The 24,141-nt window shown below is 38.8% G+C and overlaps 1 protein-coding gene across 3 annotated transcripts in view; it reads right to left on the bottom strand.

Annotated features, from left to right (window-relative positions):
* cryzl1 (crystallin, zeta (quinone reductase)-like 1) overlaps positions 1-24,141 on the bottom strand; it is a 91,350-nt gene that overhangs the window by 9,173 nt on the left and 58,036 nt on the right. For 2 of the 3 annotated variants that reach the window (XM_063050331.1, XM_063050329.1), the window contains exons 7-11: positions 22,029-22,162; positions 18,961-19,072; positions 12,067-12,087; positions 10,147-10,245; positions 4,105-4,223 (exon numbers count right to left, since the gene is read on the bottom strand). In XM_063050331.1, coding sequence (XP_062906401.1) covers positions 4,105-4,223; positions 10,147-10,245; positions 12,067-12,087; positions 18,961-19,072; positions 22,029-22,162 — 485 coding nt within the window. The remainder of the gene's footprint in view (positions 1-4,104; positions 4,224-10,146; positions 10,246-12,066; positions 12,088-18,960; positions 19,073-22,028; positions 22,163-24,141) is intronic. The other variant, XM_063050330.1, reaches the window with a different exon arrangement.

The following is a 24,141-nucleotide window of genomic DNA, read 5'->3' as shown; positions in this document are numbered from 1 at the left end:
CATTTCTCAAAGATAACATTCAAGGTGAACATTGAACCCAGGTCAAAGGACCTGTGAAGCAACAGCTCTATTAACTCTGTAAAGGTGCTGCCAAAAAAACAACTTTTTTTTAGGAACCCAGAATGTTTTGTTTGTTAAGACAGTGATTATTTAAGTTACACTGACTTGAATGTCCGCAAGTTTGACTTTCTAATTCTGTCAAGTTAATTGATCTTATTGCAGCAGGGATGCTCTAATGGCCTCTGCAACCCAAGTTAGAGAGGAAATTGATAATTCTTTGCTAACTGTGGTGTTTTAAAAATTAGCTTTCTTTGTCACATGGATATCGAAATATATGGTGAAACGTGTTGTTTGCATCAATGACCAATGCTGGATATGCCGGGAGCAGGTCACAAGTGTCACCATGCTTCTGGTGCCAACATAGCATGAGCACAACTTAATAACCCATGTGTCTTTGGAATGTGCGACAAAACCAGAGCATCCAGAGGAAACTCAACAGAGTCACAGAGAGAACATAAAAACTCCTTACAGACAGTGGAGGGAATTGAACCTCCATCTTCCAAACACTGCCCATCTCCTTGCTCTTGCATTTGTGCACACAGATATTACACATGAGCATGATTGGGCCATTTTGTTGTCTCCTATATTCTTTACTTGCATCTGAACGTGACTATTCTTCACAAATATTTAAATTGTACATTTGCAAGAAGTGTTAGTAAACTATTTGGCAGATTTTTGAAAATTTAATTGCCATCAATTATCAGATATATTTTTAAATAATCGAATCTTCTAAAAGGAGATTACATTCTATGGGCTATTAGGCTAGACCGTTCAAATATAAAGTCCTCTTTTATTGTCATTTGGTAATGCATGCACTAAGAAATGATACAATGTTTTTCCAGAATGATATCACGGAAACACATGACAAACCCACTTAAAAACTAACAAAAACCACATAATTATAACATATAGTTACAACAGTGCAAAGCAATACCGTAATTTGATAAGAACAGACCATGGCACGGTAAAAATCTCAAAGTCTCTCGAGAGTCCCATCATCTCACGCAGACGGTGAACCTCCAGCGCCGCAAACTTGCCGATGCAGCATACTGGAAGCATCCGACCACAGTCCGACTCCGAGTCCGTCCGAAAACTCCGAGCCTCCAACCAGCTCTCCAACACCGAGCACTGAGAACCATCTCTGCCGAGCGCTTCGATCCCGGCCCCGGCAATAGGCAATAGGCAAAGCCCAGAATTTGGGGCCTTCGTCTCCGGAGATTCTCGATCGCACAGTAGCAGCGGCAGCGAAGCGGGCATTTCAGAAGTTACTCCAGTTGTTCCTCTGTGTTTCTCACGGTTGTCTCCATCAAATCCAGATTGTGCACGGCCCCCTACTTAACACATACGATATTCATTCGGAACGGCTGCGCGTGCTGCATCGCGCCGCTATCTTTTCCTCCCTCTTTTAATAACATAAATAACCACCATCATACCACACAAAATACTCCATGCAAGAGCAAATGAAAAAAACAATGCAGCAAATACAATCTAATTGTTTAAGATCTTCACTGATATAAAATAAAATGCAGCTGAATGATCTGGAATTGGATTTGCAAAGAATGAAATTACTGTAGATATAGAAATGAAAAGGGAGACATTTAAGAAATTGCTGTAGCTGGACTTCATGTTACAAGCAAATGATCGTGACTGAAGGAACTGTTTGACCATTATTTAGAACAAAAGAATCAGAATTTTAAAAAAAATATTCAGCAGTTCCAACATCTCTGATAATCTATCTATATTGATACAATTATGTAGGAAGGCAAGCAAGTGGCTATGTTTCATTAGGAGTTTGAAGAAATTTGGTATGTCACCAAGGGCTCTAGCAATCTCTATAGATGTACTGTGGAGAGCATTCTAACTGGTTGCATCACCCTGGAATGGAGGGGCCACTGCACGAGATTGGAAAAAGTCACAGAAGGTTGCAGACTCAGTCACCCCCATCATTGGTACTAGCCTCTCCAGCAGAGGACATCTTCAAAAGGCTATGCCTCAGAAAGGCGGCATCCATCTTTAAGGACTTTCATCACCCAGTATATGTTCTCTTCTCATTGCCACCATCAAGGATAAGATACAGGAGATGTACACTCAGCATTTAAGGAGCAGCTTCTTTCCATTCGCCATCAGATTTCTGAACGGAGAATGAAACAACTCAAGACCACTACCTCACTATTTTTTACACCACTTGTTTAATTAAATTTTATATATATTTAAGTAATTTGTAGTATTTTTTTTTACTATGTATTGGACTATACTGCTGCTGCCAAACAAAAAAGTTCACGACATCTGTAACAGTAATTCTGATTCTGAAATAAAAACTCAATTACATTTACATTTGGCTTATGAAAACATAATTATATTTTATGTGCAAAACATAAGCATGGCAAGGGTACTGTTGTGTTTCCAAAAAATTAAGCCTTGGTTTGTGAGGGTGTGCTTTAATGAAATAAACTGGCTGAATCCCTTTAGCGTTAAAAATGAGATTGAAAACTGATCACAATACCCATACTAATCTGGCTGAGACAATAAGAAGGCGTGAAAACACAGCAATATAAAAGATAGGGGATGTAGGGATATTCAGTCTTCAAACCTTTTCTGCCAATCAATATAATCATGGCTTAATACCCGTTCTCTCCTCAAGGGAGCAGGGAAAGGAAAGGGTAGAAAGAAATGAGACAAAGTGAGCATTAACTTTGCATCCCATCAAGACAGCACATTATACTTAATGAGCACACAAGAGACTGCCGATGCTGGAATCTGCAGCAACTAACAATCTGCTGGAGGAACTCAGCAGGTTGAGTAGCATCTGTGTAAGGAAAAGAACTGGCAATGTTTTGGGTTGAAACCCTGCACCATTATGTTTAATGAGGTGCCTTAATGGTAGTGGTAGGGAGACAGTGTGATGATTTAGACTGGTGAACTATTCCAATCAAGCTACAAATCAAATATTTTCTACTTTTATTGGTAATGACAGTTGAATGAATATTGAACTGATATCATTTACCCTTTGGTTAATTGCAGATGTAGATAGCAACATTGTATCCTACATGAATCTTAGATTATCGTACAGACTCAAACACAAACGTTTAGCAATGTTTGCAAGGCTTATGCCTTCAGGAATTTCAGCAATTAATTTACAATTTTTCTTCAATTATTTGTCTAATTCTATGTAAATACAGTTTTAACAAGAATGTACAGAATATGAATGGGTCACTTATTCATTCATAATGATGGCCAGTTTCCATTCTTCTTCATCTAACTCTGTTAGTGAATGCATCAAATTCCTCTCCTCGTTATCTGTTTATTGCACCAACATTCATGAAAACATCTATGTCAATTTAAATGCATTGTTTTAATTTAAAGGTGAATGACTCCAAACACTCCCCAACAGCAGATAATAGGCTGAGCATTCTCACTTGAGCACCATCCAATACATGTTTTTTGGAACATTAGAATGGGCAAAGTTACTTCAGATTTATACTAAAATGTGAGATCAGGTATTTAACTTAAAACATTAATTATTGGTACAAAAGAGGACTAAAAACAGGAAAAACTTCTTCAGTGAACCTAGTAAATTTATCCAAAATCTTTTAAAATAGTGTAACACTGGAAATGAATATTGAATTAAGGCAACATTCCTGTTTTACAGGATACATGGTAAAGCCCTACAGTTCCCTTGCAAGTCACAAATGCAAACATGAAACTATTATTTATCTATCATGATTTATGATCATAGGATTTTCCTGTCAAGGTTAGTAATTTACATACATTTATTGGATTAAGTTATAAAGAAACCAAGTTGAGCCACTCCCAGCCCCTTGGATTTCTTTCCCTATTCTACTGTAGATTGTCATATGATTTTACTGTCATTTTATAATGTAATAGCTAGGTTTGAATTTTTCTCTGCCGAAACTACAAGTAGAAGGAATTTTTGGGAATATCTCAAGTGATCAGATTCCCTGTGAAATTCCACATTCTGTATCCTGCAAAGCAGTGTAATATTGACAAAGTAAAGAAGGTATTTCAGTGATATTTCCGTATTACCTGTAGATCCTCTTCTGTTGTTATCCAGTGACCTGCAACAGCTAGAAGACTGATGATGTCATGTTTATGTGGGAGATGTTTTTTGGCAGCAAACTCATCTTCCTTGCTGTAGAGCTGCACTGTAGCACAAAATATCAAAGCATACATCATTTGTTCCATGGCGGCTGAAATCATGAGATAAGTGATACTGTCACAACAAAGTTTGATACAGTTTTTAAGACATCAAGAGCATTTTGTGATAAATTCCCCCCCCCCTTTATAATTTTGGCAAAAGTTGACTTTGGTTATTTATTTTCTTTGCTTCACAGTCATACAGATACACAGTTAAATTATGCAGCAGCAATTCGAGTTACCACTTTTCCAATTCCAAAACCATCAAAATAGTCTGTATCTAAGTAAGAGTGTATTCCAATCTTTAAAAGTTTTGAATTATTTTAAAACATGGTCAATATTAAAGGCAAGTTTCACCACACCACGCACTAGTGTCTAATAAAAATGGTACACAACTAAACTTCTTTCAGCATCTTGCCAGTGTCACCCTGTAATGCTTGGAGCTAGAATGAACTAAGATCACACTCAAATCTAAATTTCTTAAGACGCAAGATCCCACCATTAGGTACATCTCTTCCTCTCCCCTCTCCGTTTTCCACAGGGATTGCTCTCTTAATTCCATTTCTGATTCTCACATTGACATGTCTGTCCACAGCCTCCTCCACCACCACGTTGAAGCCAGGCACAGATTGGAGAAGCAATACTTTATATTCCATCTTGGTACTTTCCATTCTGATAGAATGAACATGGATTTTTCTAATTTCTGGTAGTCACTCACTTTTGTTTCCTCCGCTGCTCTGTTTACCCTCATATCTGAATTGAATTGAGTGATCTTTATTGTCATTATACATAGGTACAATGAAACTCTGTTCAGCTTCCTCTCAGACGATTAAATAAAGCGGTAGATAAAAACAAGACAGTAATAGAAAGACAGTGTTAAATAGATAAGTAGCAGAAAATATGTTGCAGCAGCACCAGAATATCACAGTAATGCACAAAGTGCCGTTCGTGCAAGTATTTGCGTCCTTGTGTGTGCATGTGTGTGCTCACAGTTTCAGTCATTGTTCTGTGGGAGTGGTGTGATGGAGGCCACAGCTCTGGGATAGAAGCTGTTCCTCAGTCCATTTGTTCTGGCTTTTAGTGTCCTGAACCTTTTGCTGGATGGCAGTGGGTCAAACAGGGAGTGGCCGGGGTGTGTGGTGTCTCTGGTTATGCTGATTGCTTTCCTCCTGAGTCTGCTGGAATAGATGGTGTCCAGTCCTGGGAGCTCCATCCTGACAATTCGCTAGGCCGCATTCACCACGCGATGCAAGTCTTGTAGCTGTGCAGCTGGCATACCTCACGGTGGTGCTGTTGGTCAGGATGGTTTCAATTATGCTTCTGTAGAAGTTAAGCAACAGCTTTTGTGGGAGTTTGGCCTGTTTCAGCTTTCTGAGGAAGAAGTCTTTGTTGTGCCTTTTTTACAAGCAACAAAGTGTTGGTGGTCCATGTCAGTTGTTTTGACAACCTAACTCCAAGGAATTTCAGGTTTTTCACATTTTCCACTACCTCTCCATGTATATGTCTGTGGCCCCATTATGCCCTTCTGTTTCCCTTCTCCTGTGCATCACCTTCATCTTCCTCCCTCTGGTTCCTTGCATTCTTTCCATGATCTACTGTACTCTCCTGTCTGATTCCTTCTCCTTCGATTTTTTGACTTTCCTATCTATCACCTTCCAGTTTTTCACATTATTCACTCTTTATCCACCTGCACCCCCACCTGGATTCACACATCACCTGCCAGTTGCCATTTCCTCCCCCCCCCCCCCCACTCATCACCTACTCTTTTATTCTGGCTTCTATTCCCTACCTGTCTAGTCCTGTAGAAGGTTCTCAGGCCGAAACATCAGCTGTTCATTTTCCTCCATAGATGTTGCCTGCCCTGCTGAGTTCCTCCAGTATCTTCCATGTTGATTCAGTCTAAATTTTCATTTTGCTTGTCGACTTTTTTAAAAAAACCTGAGTCTATCTACCCAACCAATTGCAAGGTAAAGACACAAATGCTTTTCAACACAGAGCACTGAATTTTAATCCATCTGAGTAGGTTGGGAACATGTCAATCATGTTGGGAAAAACTGTCCAAAACATGGATCAAACTTTCCCATTAGTAATTTTAACAGTTGCAGTACAACAGGCAATCCATTCACAGAAAGTTAGCTTCATGTTTAACTAGCAGGGCTGTGGCTGTATTTATTTTAGCATTCCTTTTAGTTTTATCCTAATGTAGCTGGGTTTGTCAGACTGTGGGAAATGGATAGCTAAATATCTAGTGTGAGGGACAGGGTCATTAAGCGAGGACACTTAAAGGCCTAGGAAAGCAGAGACGTTCCCAGTGATCAGACAAGCTTAGCTTGCAAAATCCCACCTGTGATTTGTCTACTGACTCCCTAATTCCATTAGTATTAAAATTGTAATTCGAAAGAAGAAAGATTAGTTTTATTTGTGACATGCACACTGAAACATTGAAACATACAATGAAATGTGTGGTTTCCATCAATGATTAACACAATCTGATGACGAGCTGAAGGCTGCCCACAAGTGTCACCATGCTTCCAGCACCCACATAACAGGTCCATAACTTAGTAACCCTAACCTGTATATCTTTGGAATGTGGGAGGAAACAAGAGCATTTAGGGAATATGTACAGACCCCTAAAGACAGCAATGGCAAGTGAAACTAGGTTGCTGATCCTGTAAAGCAATATGCTAGCTGCTGCACAACAACACTTACTTACAACCATAATGTAAAGCATTATTAGAAATTTGGTTCAGTATTACCAACTGATTTTAAGGTGTAACTTTAACTGCCCTAAACACTTACAAGTGTTGGTTGCTGAGCCATTAGGACAAAAATTCTGGTTGGCTGCTGGTGACTAGTGGTGTTCCACAGGGGTCTGTGTTGGGTCCAACTCTTTTTACGTTATATGTCAATGACTTGGATGACAGAATGGATGCAAACACGAGGAAATCTGCAGATGCTGGAATTTCAAGCAACACACGTAAAAATTGCTGGTGAACTCAGCAGGCCAGGCAGCATCTATAGGAAGAGGTCCTGACGAAGGGTCTCAGCACGAAACGTTGACTGTACCTCTTCCTATAGATGCTGCCTGGCCTGCTGCGTTCACCAGCAATTTTTATGTGTGTTGACAGAATGGATGGCTTTGTTGCAAAGTTTGTGGACGATATGAAGATAGGTGGAGGGGCAGGTATTTTTGAGGAAGTAGAAAGGCTACAGAAGGATTTAGACAGATTAGAATAGGCAAAGTGGCAGATGGAATACAGTCATGGGAAGTGTATGGTCATCCACTTTGGTAGAAGAAATAAAAGGGTAGACTATTTTCTATATGGAGAGAAAATTCAAAAGTCTGAAGTGCAAAGGGACTTGGAAGTCCTATGCAGGATTTCCTAAAAGTTAATTTGCAGGTTGAGTTGTTGATGAGGAAGGCAAATGTGATGTTAGCATTTATTTCAAGAGGACTAGAATATGAAAGCAAGGACGCAACGTTGTGCCTTATAAAGCACTGGTGAGGCCTCTCTTGGTGAGTCTTGTGAGCAACTTGGGCCCCTTACCTTAGAAACGATGTACTGACAGTGGAGTGTGTTCAACGGAAGTTCACAAAAATGACTCCAGGATCGAACAGCTTGTCATATGAAGAGTGTTTGATGGCTCTGGGCCTATATTTCAGTAGAATTCAGAAGAATGAGAGGAGACCTAATTGAAATCTATTGAATGTTGAAAGGCCTCACTACATTGATTGGCCTTATCTCAAACAATAACGAGGTGGCCTACAGGGAAAAAGTCATCTCTCTGACACAGTGGTGTCAAGAAAACATCCTCTCCCTCAATGTTGCAAAAACAAAGGAGCTGGTTGTGGATTACAGGAGGAATGGAAACTGGCTAACCCCTATTGCTATCAATGGATCTGGGGTTGAGAAGGTAAACAGCTTTAAGTTCCTTGACATCCATATCACCGAGGACCTTACGTCGTCTGTACACACCAGCTGTATGGTGAAAAAGGCACAACAGTGCCTCTTTCACCTCAGACAGTTGAGGAAGTTTGGTATGGACCCCCAAATCCTAATAACTTTCTACAGGGGCACAATTGAGAGCATCCTGACTGGCTGCATCACTGCCTGGTGTGGGAACTGTACCTCCCTTAACTGCAGGACTCTGCAGAGAGTGGTGTGGACAACCCAGCGCATCAGTAGTTGTGAACTCCTATGATTCAGGACATTTACAAGGACAGGTGTGTAAAAAGGGCCTGTAGGATCATTGGGGACCCAAGCCATCCCAACCACAATCTATTCCAGCTGCTAGTACCCGGGAAGCAGTACCGCAGCATTAAAGCCAGCACCAACAGGCTCCGGGACAGCTTCTTCCACCAGGCCATCAGACTGATGAACTCACGGTGATTTGAGTGTATTCTATATTACATTGACTGTTCTATTTATTATAAATTACTATGATTGCAAATTACACATTTAGATGGAGACGTAATATAAAGATATTTACTCCTCATGTATGTGAAGGATGTAAGAAATAAAGTCAATACAATAGAGTGGATGTGGAGAGGGTGTTTCCTAATGATATGGGAGCTAGGACCAGAGGATAGAGGGCTGTTCTTTTAGAATGAAGATGAGGAGAAATTTGCGCAGGTTGACTCTGTGATTAAGAAAGCATACAGTGCGTTGACCTTCATCAATTATGGGATTGAGTTAGGAGCCGAAAGGTAACGTTGCAGCTATATAGGACCCTGGTCAGACCCCACTTGGAGTCCTGTGCTCAGTTCTGGTCAGCTCACTACAGGAAGGATGTGGAAACAATAGAAAGGGTGAAGAGGAGATTTACAAGGATGTTGTCTGGATTGGGGAGCATGCCTTATGAGATTAGGTTGAGTGAACTTGGCCATTTTTCCTTGGAGCGACGTAGGATGAGAGGTGACCTGATAGAGGTGTATAAGATGATGAGAGGCATTGATCGTGTGGATAGTCAGAGGCTTTTTCCCGGGGCTGAAATGGCTAGCACGAGAAGGTGGAGTCTTAAGGTGCTTGGAAGTAGGTACCGAGGAGATGTCAAGAGTTGTTGTTGTTTTTTTTTAAGCAGAGAGTGGTGAGTGCGTGGAATGGGCTGCCAGTGACGGTGGTGGAGGCGGATACGATAGGGTCTTTTCAGAGACTGCTGGACAGGTACATGGAGCTTAGAAAAATAGAAGGCTATGGGTAATCCTAGGTAATTTCTAAGGTAAGGACGTGTTCGGCACAGCATTGTGGGCCAAAGGGCATGTACTGTGCTGTAGGGTTTCTATGTTTCTTTATGCAAAGAGTGGTGAATCTGTGGAACTCATTGCCACAAACAGCTATGGAGGCCAAGTCTTTCTGTATATTTATGGCAAAGGTTAACAGATTCTTGATTGGTCAAGACATGAAGAGATACAAGGAGAAAGCAGAGAATGGGACTGAGAGGGAAAAATGGATCAGCCACGATAAAATGGTGGAGCAGACTTGATGGGCCAAGTGGCCTAATTTGCTCCTACGGTATATCTTATGATGTGTACAATTCCATTTGTGATTTTGACTGAAATTGCTGTATTCAGTCTGGCAGAAGCAGAACTTCAGCCATTTGTCTGTAATGCTCATGTTAAAGGGAGAAAATTATCAAGACTTTTGTTGATGCAAAGTGAATTCCTGAGAATATTCTGATAAGAGTGGATGATAATAAGGACTTGATCTTTTTGGATTCTGTTTACGAGAAGGAAACTCATTGACACTCTATATCAGGGCTCATACAAAAAGCACATTTAAGTGAAGTGGCAAAGGGCATTTGACATTGGTGGAACTCCACTCCATTTATGGGCCAATAGGTTTATGTGTTAAAGGCACTGAAGACAATTGTATTATAATGGTATAATTCTTATATTAAAACATTCAAAATATAAAACATTGCAGAACAAACCTCCACAGTCCACCACAATGTTCACGCCTAGGCCACCTGTTTCTTCCAAACAGCTGTCAACAAGGTCAACCTTGCTGTCAGACAAATTGATCACCCCGGCTGTGACAGATTAGAAGTTCAATTAGTCTGCTGCCTTTGACAATAGTATTCTCAATAATTCATCAACAGAAAGGAAAACCATTCTAATCAGTAATTTTGGTTAACAATTAAAACTGATTGACTTTTAAAATTATGTACATCCAAACATTTGTGAGCTTATATAAAAAAACATCAAGGGCCATGCAAATCTTCCTCACCTGGGTGAAGCCAGGTGAAGGAGAAGGGCCACCTGCCAGCTTGTGCTCCTTTCCATCCCCTGCCCCTTCCCACTTCTCATTCTGGCTTCTTCCCCTTCCTTTCCGGTCTTGATGATGGGTCTCGGTCCAATATGTCGACTTTTTTTCTCTATGTAGATGCTGCCTGACTTCCTAAGTTTCTCCAGCATTTTGTTTGTCTTATTCATTTCCCATACAATGCACTTACAGCATTAAGTTTTGTCACGGATCAAAGAGAATGCAGTTTTCAATCCCTTAACTTAGTTTATCTTATTCTCCAAAATGTACACCACAGACTAACTCAACGACAAATATAATTACAATATTTCTAACAGGATGCAAGTATTACAAACAAGAAAATCCGCAGATGCTGGAAATCCAAGCAACACACACAAAATACTGGAGGAACTTAGCAAGACAGGCAGCATCTATGGAAAAGAGTGAACAGTTGATGTTTTGGGCCAAGACCCTTTATCAGGACTCATCTCCACAGGACTCTTTGAGAATGCAAGTATTAATTAACTTGTTAAATTTGGAAAGATGACTTTAGAGTTAATTTCTTTTCCTGTCCCTAAAAGACATGGACCAATATGATCACTAATGAACTCTGTTGAGCTGATAAACTATTTGATGAAAAGTAGAAGGGGAGGTAGGGGCATTCAATGACATCTACAACTCTGATATAAAATTTGAAAGTTAAAGTGCAAGCACTTAACTCAAGCAGAACACATTTAAATCCAAAGGATTAATCACCATTCTGTTCGATGTCACAATAATGCTCTTTTTAAAAGCTGTGATGCAGTATGTTCAAATGATCACTCAGTAAGCACACCTGGTACATTCTTACTATAGGATTTGAAACACAAACAGCAATGGAACGTGTTTAATTGTTTTGTCAAAGCAACTGAGCAACTACACTTTCTTTCATGTTTGGAATTTTGATTCATTACATTTATTTTCATGTCAAGGGCCTTGGTGGGGTCAGGTGGGGGTGGTGAAACCCTGGTCTTGGAATAGGCAATGCACAGCTCGATTCCTTATCTTCAAGACCACCATTGAAATTTCATTGAAAAGTTTAAGAAAATCAAAAATTTAAGTGCAACATAAATCCTAGAATATCACTCGATAATTTAGATGTCATTTGACTACATTTATAACCATAACTTGTTTTCTTGGTTGGAAAAAAATCCCAAAGTCATAACTTAGACACACTGCCCAGCAATTCCTTGCTTTAATCCTAGCCTAATCATGGAACAATTTACAATGACCAATTAACCTATTAATGTCTTTGGACTCTGGGAGGAAACCGGAGAACCAGGAGGAAACCCACGGGGTCCCAAAGAGAAAGCAGCAATGCAAATTGAGCCCAGTTTGCCTGTACTGTAAAGCATTGTGCTAACCACTATGCTACCATGCCACCAGCTAAAGCAACACCACTGCTAAAATCACTACCACTGTACAGTAATTAATATTAATACAATGTACTTACTTTGCAGGCCGGCAAATCAATCTCCCTCAAGGGGAAAGAAAATACTTTCTTGTTTTTGATTTACAGCACATGCTTTATTAAAAGGTTGGCTCACATTACTAAGAGACATTGACTTACCTACCAAAGGTTGGCGAATGCCTTAAGTATTGCAACCGTAAACAGACCAAAGGCAGAAAATAAAGAAGAGAACAATATAAAGGACTAGAAGATGATCCATTAAAAACAAACCAACACATCAAGCACATTGCTGCAATAGGAGTAGTTGTTCAGTCTTCACTACCTTACTTACCAGTCTTATTATTTTTAGGGATCGATGGACTTGTACTCTTTCCTTCAGTACTTTTTAGATCCCTACCATATATGGTCCATGTTCTGTTCTTATTAGACCTCCCAAAATGAATCACTTCCCACTTATTGGGATTAAATTTCACCTGCCATTGCTTTGTCTAATTCACCAGCTGATCAATACCATTCTGTCACCCAAGATGATCTTCCTTATTATCAACAACTACAACAACTTTGTGTCATCTGCAGACCTTAGATTCTTATACAAATATTTACAGGATATGTGAGATAGTCAGGTCTCAGCATCACATGCCTCCAATTATAAAAGCAACCTTTCACCTTCATCATCTCTCTTCATTTAGGAAGTTCATTCTAGATATAATTTGATGACTGCTTTTCATCCCAAGAGCCTTTTAACAGTTGAACCAATGTCATGCAAGATCTTGTCTGAGATTCTTCTGAATTTCACGTAGGCTATATCAACTGCACTGCCTTCAATATATTTTCTCACTTCTTAAAACAAAACTCAATTTAAATGAGGTGCAGGTTAATCATGTCCTCAGAATATTTTTTCAATAACTTCTGTATCGTTAACTTTGAACTCACTGTGCTGCAGTTACCCAGTTTATCCCTGCTACCATATTTGAATACAAAGTCAGATTTTTCATTTTCTTATAATTGGATTAACATAATATTTTTTAAAAAATGATTATTATTTGCTGGGGAACAAGGGACATGAAATATTTATTTGCATGCATGGTTCACAGCTGCAAATTCTGTTCATCTACATCATCACCTGCAAAGCAGGTGAGTCAGTTAGGTGAGAAATATAACTTGTCCAACTGTTTTTGTCTTGAATGTTCCATTGTTAAGATACAATCTAGATCTCAGAGGTTGAGCAATAAATCATTCCCAATTCTCTGCTTGGTTCTTTAACTCTCACTCTGCTGAATCCTTGCAAGTATATTCAGTAAGCAGCTGAGGCATTCTGATCGGAGCCATTATTGTTTCTAAGCAAACTAAACTCATCTGGACCACAAATATCTTTTTGTACTACTTATTGAAATTAAATTTTACTATATATTTCTCATTATAATTTATAGTACTTTTTATTTATACTCTGTACTGCTGCCACGAAACAATATATTGCAATACACAACATATGTCTGTGATATTAAACCTGATTCAGAATGGCTCTACAACTGAGTCAAAGACAATATTGATATATAGAAATATCGATGAGGCATACCTTTAAGGTGTTTGGAGGAAAATATAGGGGGATGTCAGAAGCAGGGTTGTGTTTTTTTTAAACAGAGAGTGATGGGTGCATGGAATGTGCTGCCAGGCATGGTGGTAGAGACAGATAAATTGAAGAAACTTACGAGACTTTTAATTAGGCACATGGATGAAAGGGAAATGGAGGGCTATGTGGCAGGGATGGGTTAGACTGATATTTGAGTAAGTTAAAGGGTTGGCACAATATTGTGGGCTGAAGGGCCTGTACTGTGTTGTACAGTCGGCCCTCCTTATCCACGGGGAATTGGTTCCAGGATCCCCCGCTGATACCAAAGAATGCGGATGCTCAAGTCCCTTATTTAACCTGTCTCAGTGCAGTGGACTTCAGGACCCAGCGGAGCTCCGGACCTTATTTAACCCATCTCAGTGTGGTGGACTTTAGGACCCGACGGAGCTTGGGACCCACCGCCCGTGGCTGCTGCTGAATCCGCAGTGTTTCTGTTCCCTTGACGGAAAATGATCACGATTGAAAATAAAGGGGAAATAATAAAGCGATCGGAAAGAGGTGAAATGCCATCTATCATTGGAAAAGTGTTAGGCTGCAGTTGGTCAACAATTGGAACAATTTTAAAGGATAAAGTGAGAATAATGGAGCATGTGAAAGGCCCTGCCTCGATGAAAGCTACAATTATTACTAAGCAACACAGTAGCTTAATTATTGAAATACATACTTAACTGTTTTATATGCATAGAAAGGTAAAATATATACGATATACTAAGACAAACGTTTGACTAACTGATGCTAAATAATACTGGATGTACCTGTTCTGACTTACTTTTAATACCTAATACAAAGTAAATGCTATGTAAATAGTTGTTATACTGTATTGTTTAGGGAATAATGACAAGAAAAAAAAGTCTGTACGTGCACAAACAATGAGTGCTGGAGAAAGAACTTCTGGGTTTTCCCGATCCGTGGTTGATTGAATCCGCGCATGCGGAACCCGCGGATAAGGAGGGCCGACTGTATTGTTCTATGTTGTATGTTCTACAACTTGCACACAGCACAACCCACACAATATTTAGCTTTGTACTGTGTGGAGGCAAGTAAAAGTCACAGCCCACGAGTGACAGACAATGATCATTCTCATGAAGAGTAAGCAACATTCTCTTGACATTTAGTTGCACCACCATAGATAATGACTCTGAGCCTCATCACTAACCTGGTTACCTTAGCCACAAACTGAACTACTGCTGTCCACATAAAAATGGTGGCAGTCTAGAGGCTGGGTATTCTGCAGTGGACAACTCACCCGATTCTCTGAAGCCATGTTAGGAATATAATGGAATGCTCTCTATTTCCCTTAATGAGTATAGGAGTGTAGCTCCAACAATAATTAAGCAGTTTGAAATGATCCTGTCAAATGTATTTTTTTTGCCTTAAAACTGCAAATCATTTCTACTTTCTGTGAAGGTTGAAAATGTGAAGTTGCTCACTTCAACCAACATATTTACATATTGATGATTACTTCCAATCTGGGATTGTCAATAGAGTTATAGAACACAACAGTGAGGAAACAAGCCCTTCAGCCCATCTATTACATACCAAACTATTAATCTGTTTAGTCCTCTCAACCTGCATCAGTACTGTAGCCCTCCATACCCCTCCCATCCATTTATCTATCCAAATTTCTCTTAATTGTTGAAATCAAACACACACCCACTACTTCCACTGGCAGCTTGTTCCACACTCTCACTATCCTGAGTGGACGAGATCCCCTCATGTTCCCCTAAACATTTCACCTTTCACCCTTAATCCATGATCTCTAGTTCTACTCTCACTGTGTTGCCCTTAAGGCATTTATTTGACTTGGTTGGGTCTAAGTTTTAAATGATTTGTTTGTAACTATTTTCTAGTTAAAGTTAAAGGTTGATAATTAAGTTTCAGTATAACAAAGGTAAATTCATTGTCTACGGTATATCGTGGCATGCGATGACGTCACCTCCGGTTTTGCCGTGTCTTATGTGTAATTTCCAGTTCAGGAAGGTGTGAAGGTGGGGCCATGCGTGCAGCATGATCGTGAAGAGCTCTGTTTCTACCCACGAAGAAACATTATACAAGCAACGCCGTAAGCTCATAAGAATGTATTTTGAAGTAAAAATATTAACGCGGTTTCTGTTAAGGAAGCGGCGGTTGGGGCAGTGAGCGTGCTGGCTTTTCAAGTTCAAACGCGGGGTCGACTCGAGCTCGGCGACGGTTTGACACGACCCCCTCGCCCGCTACTCGGGGCGGCTGGAGACACTCGCTAAAAGAAGAGAGCGTGCGTGGTCTCCAGAATGAAACAGATGCTGTATATGTTTGTATTCTTTTATCAAAAGTTTTCACCATACAATGTTAATGTGGAAGAGTGAACGGTAAATGGTTAACCTTACTACAACGCCGTCTTCATTGATTCCGGTTTAACTTGGTGTTTAGTCAGAGTTTCAACACACTGCACGAGAACACTACACTCACACAACCTCAGTGGAAAATGTGGATTTACCCTATTTATATCCCCTCATAATTTTGTATACCTCTATGAAATCTCATTATTCTCTATCTCCTATGCTCTAGGGAATTAAATCCTAACCCATTCAACCTTGACTTATAACCCAGGTAGTCAAGTCCAGGCAACATCCTTGTAAATTTTCTCTGCACTCCTTCAATCTTAATGGTATCTTTCTTGTAGTTAAGAGACCAGAACTGTGTAAAATACTCCAAATTAGGCCTCACCAATGAATTACACAACTTCAACAAAACAACTCCAGTACTCCATTCTTTGATTTATGAAGGCCAATATGTCAAAAGCTCTCCTTATGACCATATCTACAGTGGCATGCAAAAGTTTGGGCACCCCGGTCAAAATTTCTGTTACTATGAGTAAAGGATGAACTGATCTCCAAAAGGCATAAGGTTAAAGATAACACATTTCCTTAATATTTTAAGCAAGATTACTTTTTTATTTCCATCTTTTTGAAATCAGTTCATCTTTTACTTGCTTAGCTATTCACAGTAACAGAAATTTTGACCAGGGGTGCCCAAACTTTTGCATGCCACTGTATGTGACGCCACTTTTAGGGAATTATGGACCTTTATTCCCAGATTATTAATTTTCTTGAGATTACAGACTCTCCACAGATCCACAACACATGACTATTTTTATATGGATGGCATGCACTCTCTCCTTAGTTCATGCATGATAAGTAAAAGAACTTCTCAGAAAAACTGAAAAAAGTTTTAAAATAAGCATCATGAAAATCCCAATATAAATATAATTTATTTGAGTGCTATAATTTTGTCAGAAACTAGATATGAACTTAGTCTTATTTTTATCTGAATAGGAAATGGGCACTTAACTGCGTAACAATTATATCCCTTATCTTAGTTGTATTGTGAAGGAATTCAACAAGCCAAAGGAAAAATAGTTCAACAAATGAAAATGTTCTCAAAAGGCAGCTTCAATTAATTTTTCAGAACATAAATTTACACACGAAGCAGTAGTCATTCTGTACGAAATTCCTCAGAACAAAATTACAAGTTTGTAGCACAATTGTAGTGATTACCTATGTACGAGGGGTGACCTTGGACCTTCAGAAAGTGTCCACAGATGGGTGATTGATAAGTTTGTGGCCTAAGGTAGAAGGAGATGAGTTATACAGCTCTCGTTACATGCACATGCAGGTCATCTCATTGAGTGATTATGCAGAAAGTTTGAAGTTAATAATTCATCTCCTTCTACCTTAGGCCACGAACTTATCAATCACCCCTGATGAGTTATTAACTGATGAGTTACTAACTTCAAACTTTCTGCATAATCACTCAAAGAGTTGAACTGCATGTGCATGTAAAGAGAGCTGTATAACATCTCCTTCTACCTTAGGTCACAAACTTATCAATCACCCCTGCTGTGGACACTTTCTGGACGTCCAAGATCTCCTATGCTCCACGACTGTTGGACTAAGTGTGTAAATGTCGGAGGGGACTATGTTGAAAAATGAGTGTGCTAGGTTTTCTGAAATTGACTCCTTCTATCTTAGGCCACGAATTTAACCCCTCGTAAATTCTCTACGGTCAATAAAATCATTTAAAAATTTTCTAGGCACCAAGTCTGGGGTCATAATTACTGTTACACCGCTATTTCTGCTCTGCACAAAACCAATGTTGTGATGTAGCATAACATTAAATTCTACACGGATGTCACGCAGGAGGTACAGAAGCCTTAAGACCCCCACAGCAACAGGTTCATGAACACCAACTTCCCTTCAAATAATCCATTCTTGAACCAACCAGCATAACCTGGTACTGCCAGCGCAAGTGGTGCATGTGAGCTCAATTTCAATGTTTAAGAGAAGTTTGGATAAGTACATGGATAGTAGGGGTATGGAGGGCTATGGTCCTGGTGCAGGTTGGTGGGACAGGCAGTTTAAATGGTTTGGCATAGACTAGATGGGCCAAAGAACCCATTTCTGTACTGTACTTTTCTGTCACTCTACCCCTAATCAGTAGAGCTTAGCAACACTATGATCACTCATTCACCTTGCATTAAAACTGACCTTTTTTCCTTGATATTGTGTTTTTCTTGAAAATATTGTGTATAATTCATATTTAGGTTTTTCATGTGAAGGCTGCTTATCTTACGGCACATGCCTGTAATGCTGCTACAAGTCAGTTTTTTCCATTGTTCCTGTGCCTATGACAATGAACTTGACTTTGAATGGAATACTGGCCCAGTGAGAAAACACACCTCCTGAGAAAAATCCATCATATTGTTAGTAGCTTCAACAGCAGCAAGAAAGTTGAAGTACAAAAGACTTGTATTTTACAGCATTCTGGTATGTTATACTCAGTGGCCATTTGTTAGGTCCACCTGCTCGTTAATGCAAATATCTAATCAGCCAATCACGTGACAGTAACTCAAAGCATTAAAGCATACAGACATGGTCAAGAGCTTTAGTTGTTGTTCAGACCAAACGCCAGAATGGGGAAGAAATGTGATCGAAGTGACTTTGACCGTGGAATGATTGTTGGTGCCAGGCAAGGTGGCTTGAGCATCTCAGAAACTACTGAACCCGGAATTTTCATGCACAACAGTCTCTAGAATTTAAAGAGAATGGTGTGAAAAACAAAAACATCCAGTTCTGTGGGTGAAATCGTCTTGATAGTGAAAGAGGTTAGAGGAGAATGGCTACACTGATTCAAGCTGACAGGAAGGTGACTGTAACTCAGATAACCACACATTACAACAGTGGTGTGCAGAAGAGCATCTCTGAATGCACAACATGTTGAACCTTGAAGTAGATCGGCTACAGCAACAGACAACCACACTGGGTTCCACTCCTGTACCTAATAAAGTGGCCACTGTGTATACTAGCAAGTCAATTATATTTTTCTTAATGACAACACATAAAGTGTTTTCAATAGAAGGACACACAAACCAAAACCACACATACCAACTGTTGGCCTTAATCCTTCCAAGTACTTTTTGTCCTCATTGTTGTGCACAGTAGAAATTAGTTTTGCACCTCTGTGATGAGCCAGTTGAATAACAATAGTACCAAATGGCTGAAAAAGAGAAAGGCAGGACAGGTATTCAGCCAAATGAAATATTATTTACGATGTTATTATTTACTACAGTGCATGACATAAATTAAAGTCTCTTTCTATTTCTTATAGTAACTTAATAGCATTTTTTAAAGCCTTACGTTGTACTGCTGCCACAAAACAGCAAATTTCACAACATACGTCAGTGATAATTAACATGATTCTGATATCCTGTAACTTCAAGAAAGCAGTTAGAGATAACCTTATAGATTAAGGCAAACATGTTATTGCCACCATTCATATAGAAATAAACATAGAGGCCATTATTTAAATCCTATTTGGCATCAAGCACCATATACAGCAAACTAATACTGAAGAGACCTAGGTATTTAATTAAATGTATCTCTATCCAGAATTACTAGGCTCATTATGCCATTAATGAGTTGGAGATAACAATTATTTCATTTGACTGAAAACCAGATTAGCAGCTCCCCAAGACTCTGGTAACTACATCAATGTGCCAACAATAAAAACTAAGGCCAATGTTCTGCAATTGTCAGTTCATGACCAGTGTGCTAACTATTGCCGAGTTTGTACAAAAAGCTGTATTGCGCTTCAGGCATTATAATCAAGTTTACTAAATACTAAGCAGAGTTTAATGCAGAGTCCTATTAATTGCTGGTGTTGGATTTTTTTTTCCCGTTTTCATAGCAGTAGTAAAAGGCAAACCACAGTCTTTGTTACCCTCTCACAAGAGAATAACAAACTTGGAATGTTCAGTACTTCAGTTCTTTGGACTTGTTTCAGCATAAATTAAAAGGTTTTCAACAGGAGGTTTAAATTAAGGATTTCTTAGACTTGTGAGTATACTGTGTTTTATAAAACAAAATTGATGATGCTGGCTGCAGTCAGCACATACCCATCAATGGCTGGAAGAAAATGAATCTCAGGGTAATACATGGTGACATATACACCCTTTGATAATAAACTTACTTTAAACATTCCTGCTCAAAAGAAAGCACTTCTGATAAACCCAAAAATCTGAAATTTCAAGTCCAACTCCAATTTATGCAAAGGAGCCCTGCTTCCTAAACCAGTGGACTGGTCTGGCAAAGTTTACATCAGCAAAATTCACCATTTATCATGTCACTTTTTAAGCAAGTCCCCTTTCCTCATGTCCTGGAATTCGCTGGCTAATTCTACAGGCACAGCAGCTGATGCTGTTATTCTGAGCTTCCTGGACCCAAGTTCAATCTTGCTCTCAGTTATTGTCTACACGTACTCTCTATAGCATAGGCTTTCTCTTGTTGCCCTCTACCTCACCTAGATGTAGAGGTGGTTGAGTGGCTGCTGTAAATTACCACCCAGTTCAGGTAATGGTAAGAGTAGATTGGCATGTGTGTTATTACAAAGTACATGTGTTGTGAAGTCAACAAAGTCACAGAGACACTGAAGCTAGTGGATACGGAAGTGTTTTATTCAGCAAGTTGAGACACTGTCGGAGGAAGAGGCCTGACCCAATATTACATGACATTTCATATGCTAAAGATCAAAGGTAGCAGCAGGACAGTTCTATAGTTACAATGCATCTGCAATGCCTCCTTTGAATTGCATATAATTTTCACACCTTCTTTATACCTGCATTCAAGACACTCAAAATGATTGTTATGTAGCATGGTCTGAATTTCAATCAACAGCTCCAGTAAACTATTGTCCAGGGCTACATTTTAAATTTAATCTAAAAATCCACACTCAGGTCTAAAGATTGGATGCTGAAGTTAATATTTTGCTACATAACCTAACTCCAGAATACGCCCTAACACATACATGTCTCTATATCCGAGATTCATTTCTTTTTTTTGCAGACATTCACAGAAAGTGCCAGAGAGATGAGAAAATAAAACTAATGACTAATGGAACTGCATCCCTGGGAGCTGCCTTAGATTTAAAGGAACAAATGTACTTTTTCCTTTAAGGCTAGAACTTACATGATTAAATATTCAAACAACTTTTGAGTAATCTGTTGGACAACTCGCACAGATTCAGCAACATATTTCAGTGTAGACTGTAAATCAATAACATGTTAAAACAGGCAGTCCACACAATCCTGATAAAAACTCAAAGTAGTAATTATTGAAAAATAAAGATACTAAAAGAATCAGATACTAAATGGTGACAAATTTGTAGGTGTAAGAATTATTCTCAATAATGAATATTAAAGTTAAGAAGACTGTTCATTTTTTTGTGGGTAAAAGTGTAGATTGCCAAATCTCCTATTTAATATTTGAATGCATTCTGCTCTTTGTTCTAGAGGACTCCACTGCAGCGTCAATCATAACATTATACCGGAATTAGCAATCAGGCAAGAAAACATGACTTGTGCTGCGTCACAGAATTATGACTCATACTGCATGAATAAGCAATCTTCAGGAGAACTTCAATGTCAAAGGAAGCAAAATGCATCAAAAAACTGTTACCAAAAGATGAAATGTTCCAGTACGATGTCAAACTATCAACACTGTTTAACACTATAGAAAGAAAATGGAGACACAAAGGAAAAAAATAGTAGAGGGCAATTGTTTTGTTAAAAACAAGAAGATTTATTAAAGAAAATAACATATCTTTTTAAACTAATAAAGTGGTTACTAATAAAATCTTTCAATGGAAAGATCAAAATAACACAAACATTTCAAAATTTTGCTTAAGTGATGCAGAACATTCACAACCAACCTAAGAAAAAAATTGTAAAAATCATACCATATTGCTTTTGAACCAAAAGGTTAAAATATTCCAAAAAAAGAGAAAAGCTTAACTTTACATTCCATTGTCAAAGAACAGGTCAGAATAATATTCCTGACTACCCCAAGGACTACATGACACAAACAGAAAACAGCTTTCCTCTTACTGTTCTTTTCTCTTAACTGGCAATGATGCACAAGATCATACACCTTAGCTGGTCAGTTTTTGTTATACGTACATTTGCTCCGTCGATTACTAGGACCGTTGTTTCAGCACTAACATGGGAGAGTGTATGCAGGGCCATATATGCTCGTAATCCATCACGAATGGTCCCTGCAGCATCCACCCAGCTCACATTTTCTGGTTTAGGTACTGCATTTGAGAATAAATATGTTACAAGAAAACAAGTGTAAAAGTATAAAAATTTTAGCCATTTCCCTTTCTCCATATTTTCAATAACATATTAACATCAGAAACAAGACAGAAACTAAAGCAGTTAACTAGTAGGTTCACTGTGCTGAAAACATGTACCACCAAGCTCAAGGACAGCTTCTATCCCATTGTTATCTATCTCTTGAACAGACCTCTTAGACAACATAATGGCCTTCTGGCTTCACAATCTACCTTATTATGATCTTGCACTATCATTTACCTGCACTACACTTTCTCTGAAGCACTTACACTTTATTCCGCATTGTTATTGTTTTATTGTAGCTTAATGCCTTATTCTTACTTTATGCACTAACAATACACTGTGTAATGATTTTATCTGTATAAACAGTAAGCAAGACAAGCTCTTCACTTTATTATGTTACAGGTGACAACAATGAGCTAATACCAATAAAATTTAAAATTTCTCACAAACTATGTATTGAATCCCGTGAATGGGCACCAGAGTGATGAACTGTAATGTACTATAGACATGGAGAGGAAAGAAAGAATACTCAATATCAGAGGTTCCCAAACTTTTTTGGGTTTCTGCCCCCTTGGCTCACAGACCACGTCCCTAGCGCCCCATCTTCCTTTATGGCCATTACATAAAAAACTATAAAGAATTTTGATTTATGATGAACTGTGAAAGAAAATAGGAACTGCAAATTCAAAGCAGTGACAAATAATTGCAAAAATTATTCAAGTCTATTTAAACTACAAATGAAAAGATTTCTTTAATTACAGCAAAAACAATTTTCATCAACAATTTTAGAGCTCATATTAGTAGTCCAACTATTCACTATTTCATTGCCTTTTCATCTTTCAATGAGATACAGTGATACCAGCTTCTCAACATTATTCTGAATGTCACTCAGGAGTCTCAAATCCCCATGTTCAGTAATTTGCAGTCTGTTTCATTGCAATGAAACAGCACTCCACTAAATATGATGTTGGAAAGGCAATAAAGAACATCATGACCTTTTTCCAAGGTGCAGGATGGTGTTCAGATATTTCTTTCTGCAAAAGTCTTGATATGATATTTTGAACCTCAGCTTCAGCTCATAGTCATTTTGTAGCGATATTAGTTCTTCCTCCATTCTTCCTGTTAATTCCTTGTTATAAATGTTCAGGGATAAATTTAATAACCAATTCAGAACTTGGATCAAGAGAAGATCCTGAAGTTCCTCTGACATGACTTTATGCGACACACTCACCAAGGTAGGCACAGTATACTTAAAGACAATCATCTGGTATTCTTCCTTTTCCAACTCAGAGAAGCTCAGAAATTGGAGGAGGCTATGATGCCAAGTTTGCACTTAAATAGTGTTAATTTGGGCAGAAATGTGGAGAAAACTGATTTGACTTTGATAAAATTCAGATCATTTCCTTCAAATTGAAGACTGATTTCATTAAACTTTCCAAATAATTCTGACAAATAAGCAATATCATGCCTAATACTCGAGTTGATTACTGAACAAAGCATTCGGGTCTTCAAAGAATTTTATCACAGTTTCAAAGGGTCATAAACCTGTCTCATGCAGTTTCCTTCTGAGAGCCATTTGACTGCAGTGTACAACAGCAAGCTTTCAAACTGTTCATCATTCTCAATACAAAGCTCTTGAAATAGTCAAGAATTGAGAGCATGGGACTTGATTTTATTTACCGCTGAGATAACAGTATTTATTGATTTGTCCAGCTGATCACGACAAGATATTTTTGCGTCAAGATATTGTCTGTAAATTACATAATGAATGGTAAATATGTTAGGTATAGCTCTTTTTCCAAGAATAGAATAATCCCACAGTGTGTTCTGTCATTGATGGTTCCCTATGTGTTGCATAAGCAAGAATGTTGGTGAGTGGAATGTCCTTTCCTTTGAAAAATTGCTCAGCAACCTGAAATATTGAGACCCCTTCGTA

Source organism: Mobula hypostoma, chromosome 6, assembly GCF_963921235.1.
Source record: "Mobula hypostoma chromosome 6, sMobHyp1.1, whole genome shotgun sequence".
In the NCBI taxonomy this organism is placed as follows: domain Eukaryota; kingdom Metazoa; phylum Chordata; class Chondrichthyes; order Myliobatiformes; family Myliobatidae; genus Mobula; species Mobula hypostoma.
Note: the sequence above shows the minus strand (reverse complement) of the source record. Positions and strands in the feature narration are given on the sequence as shown.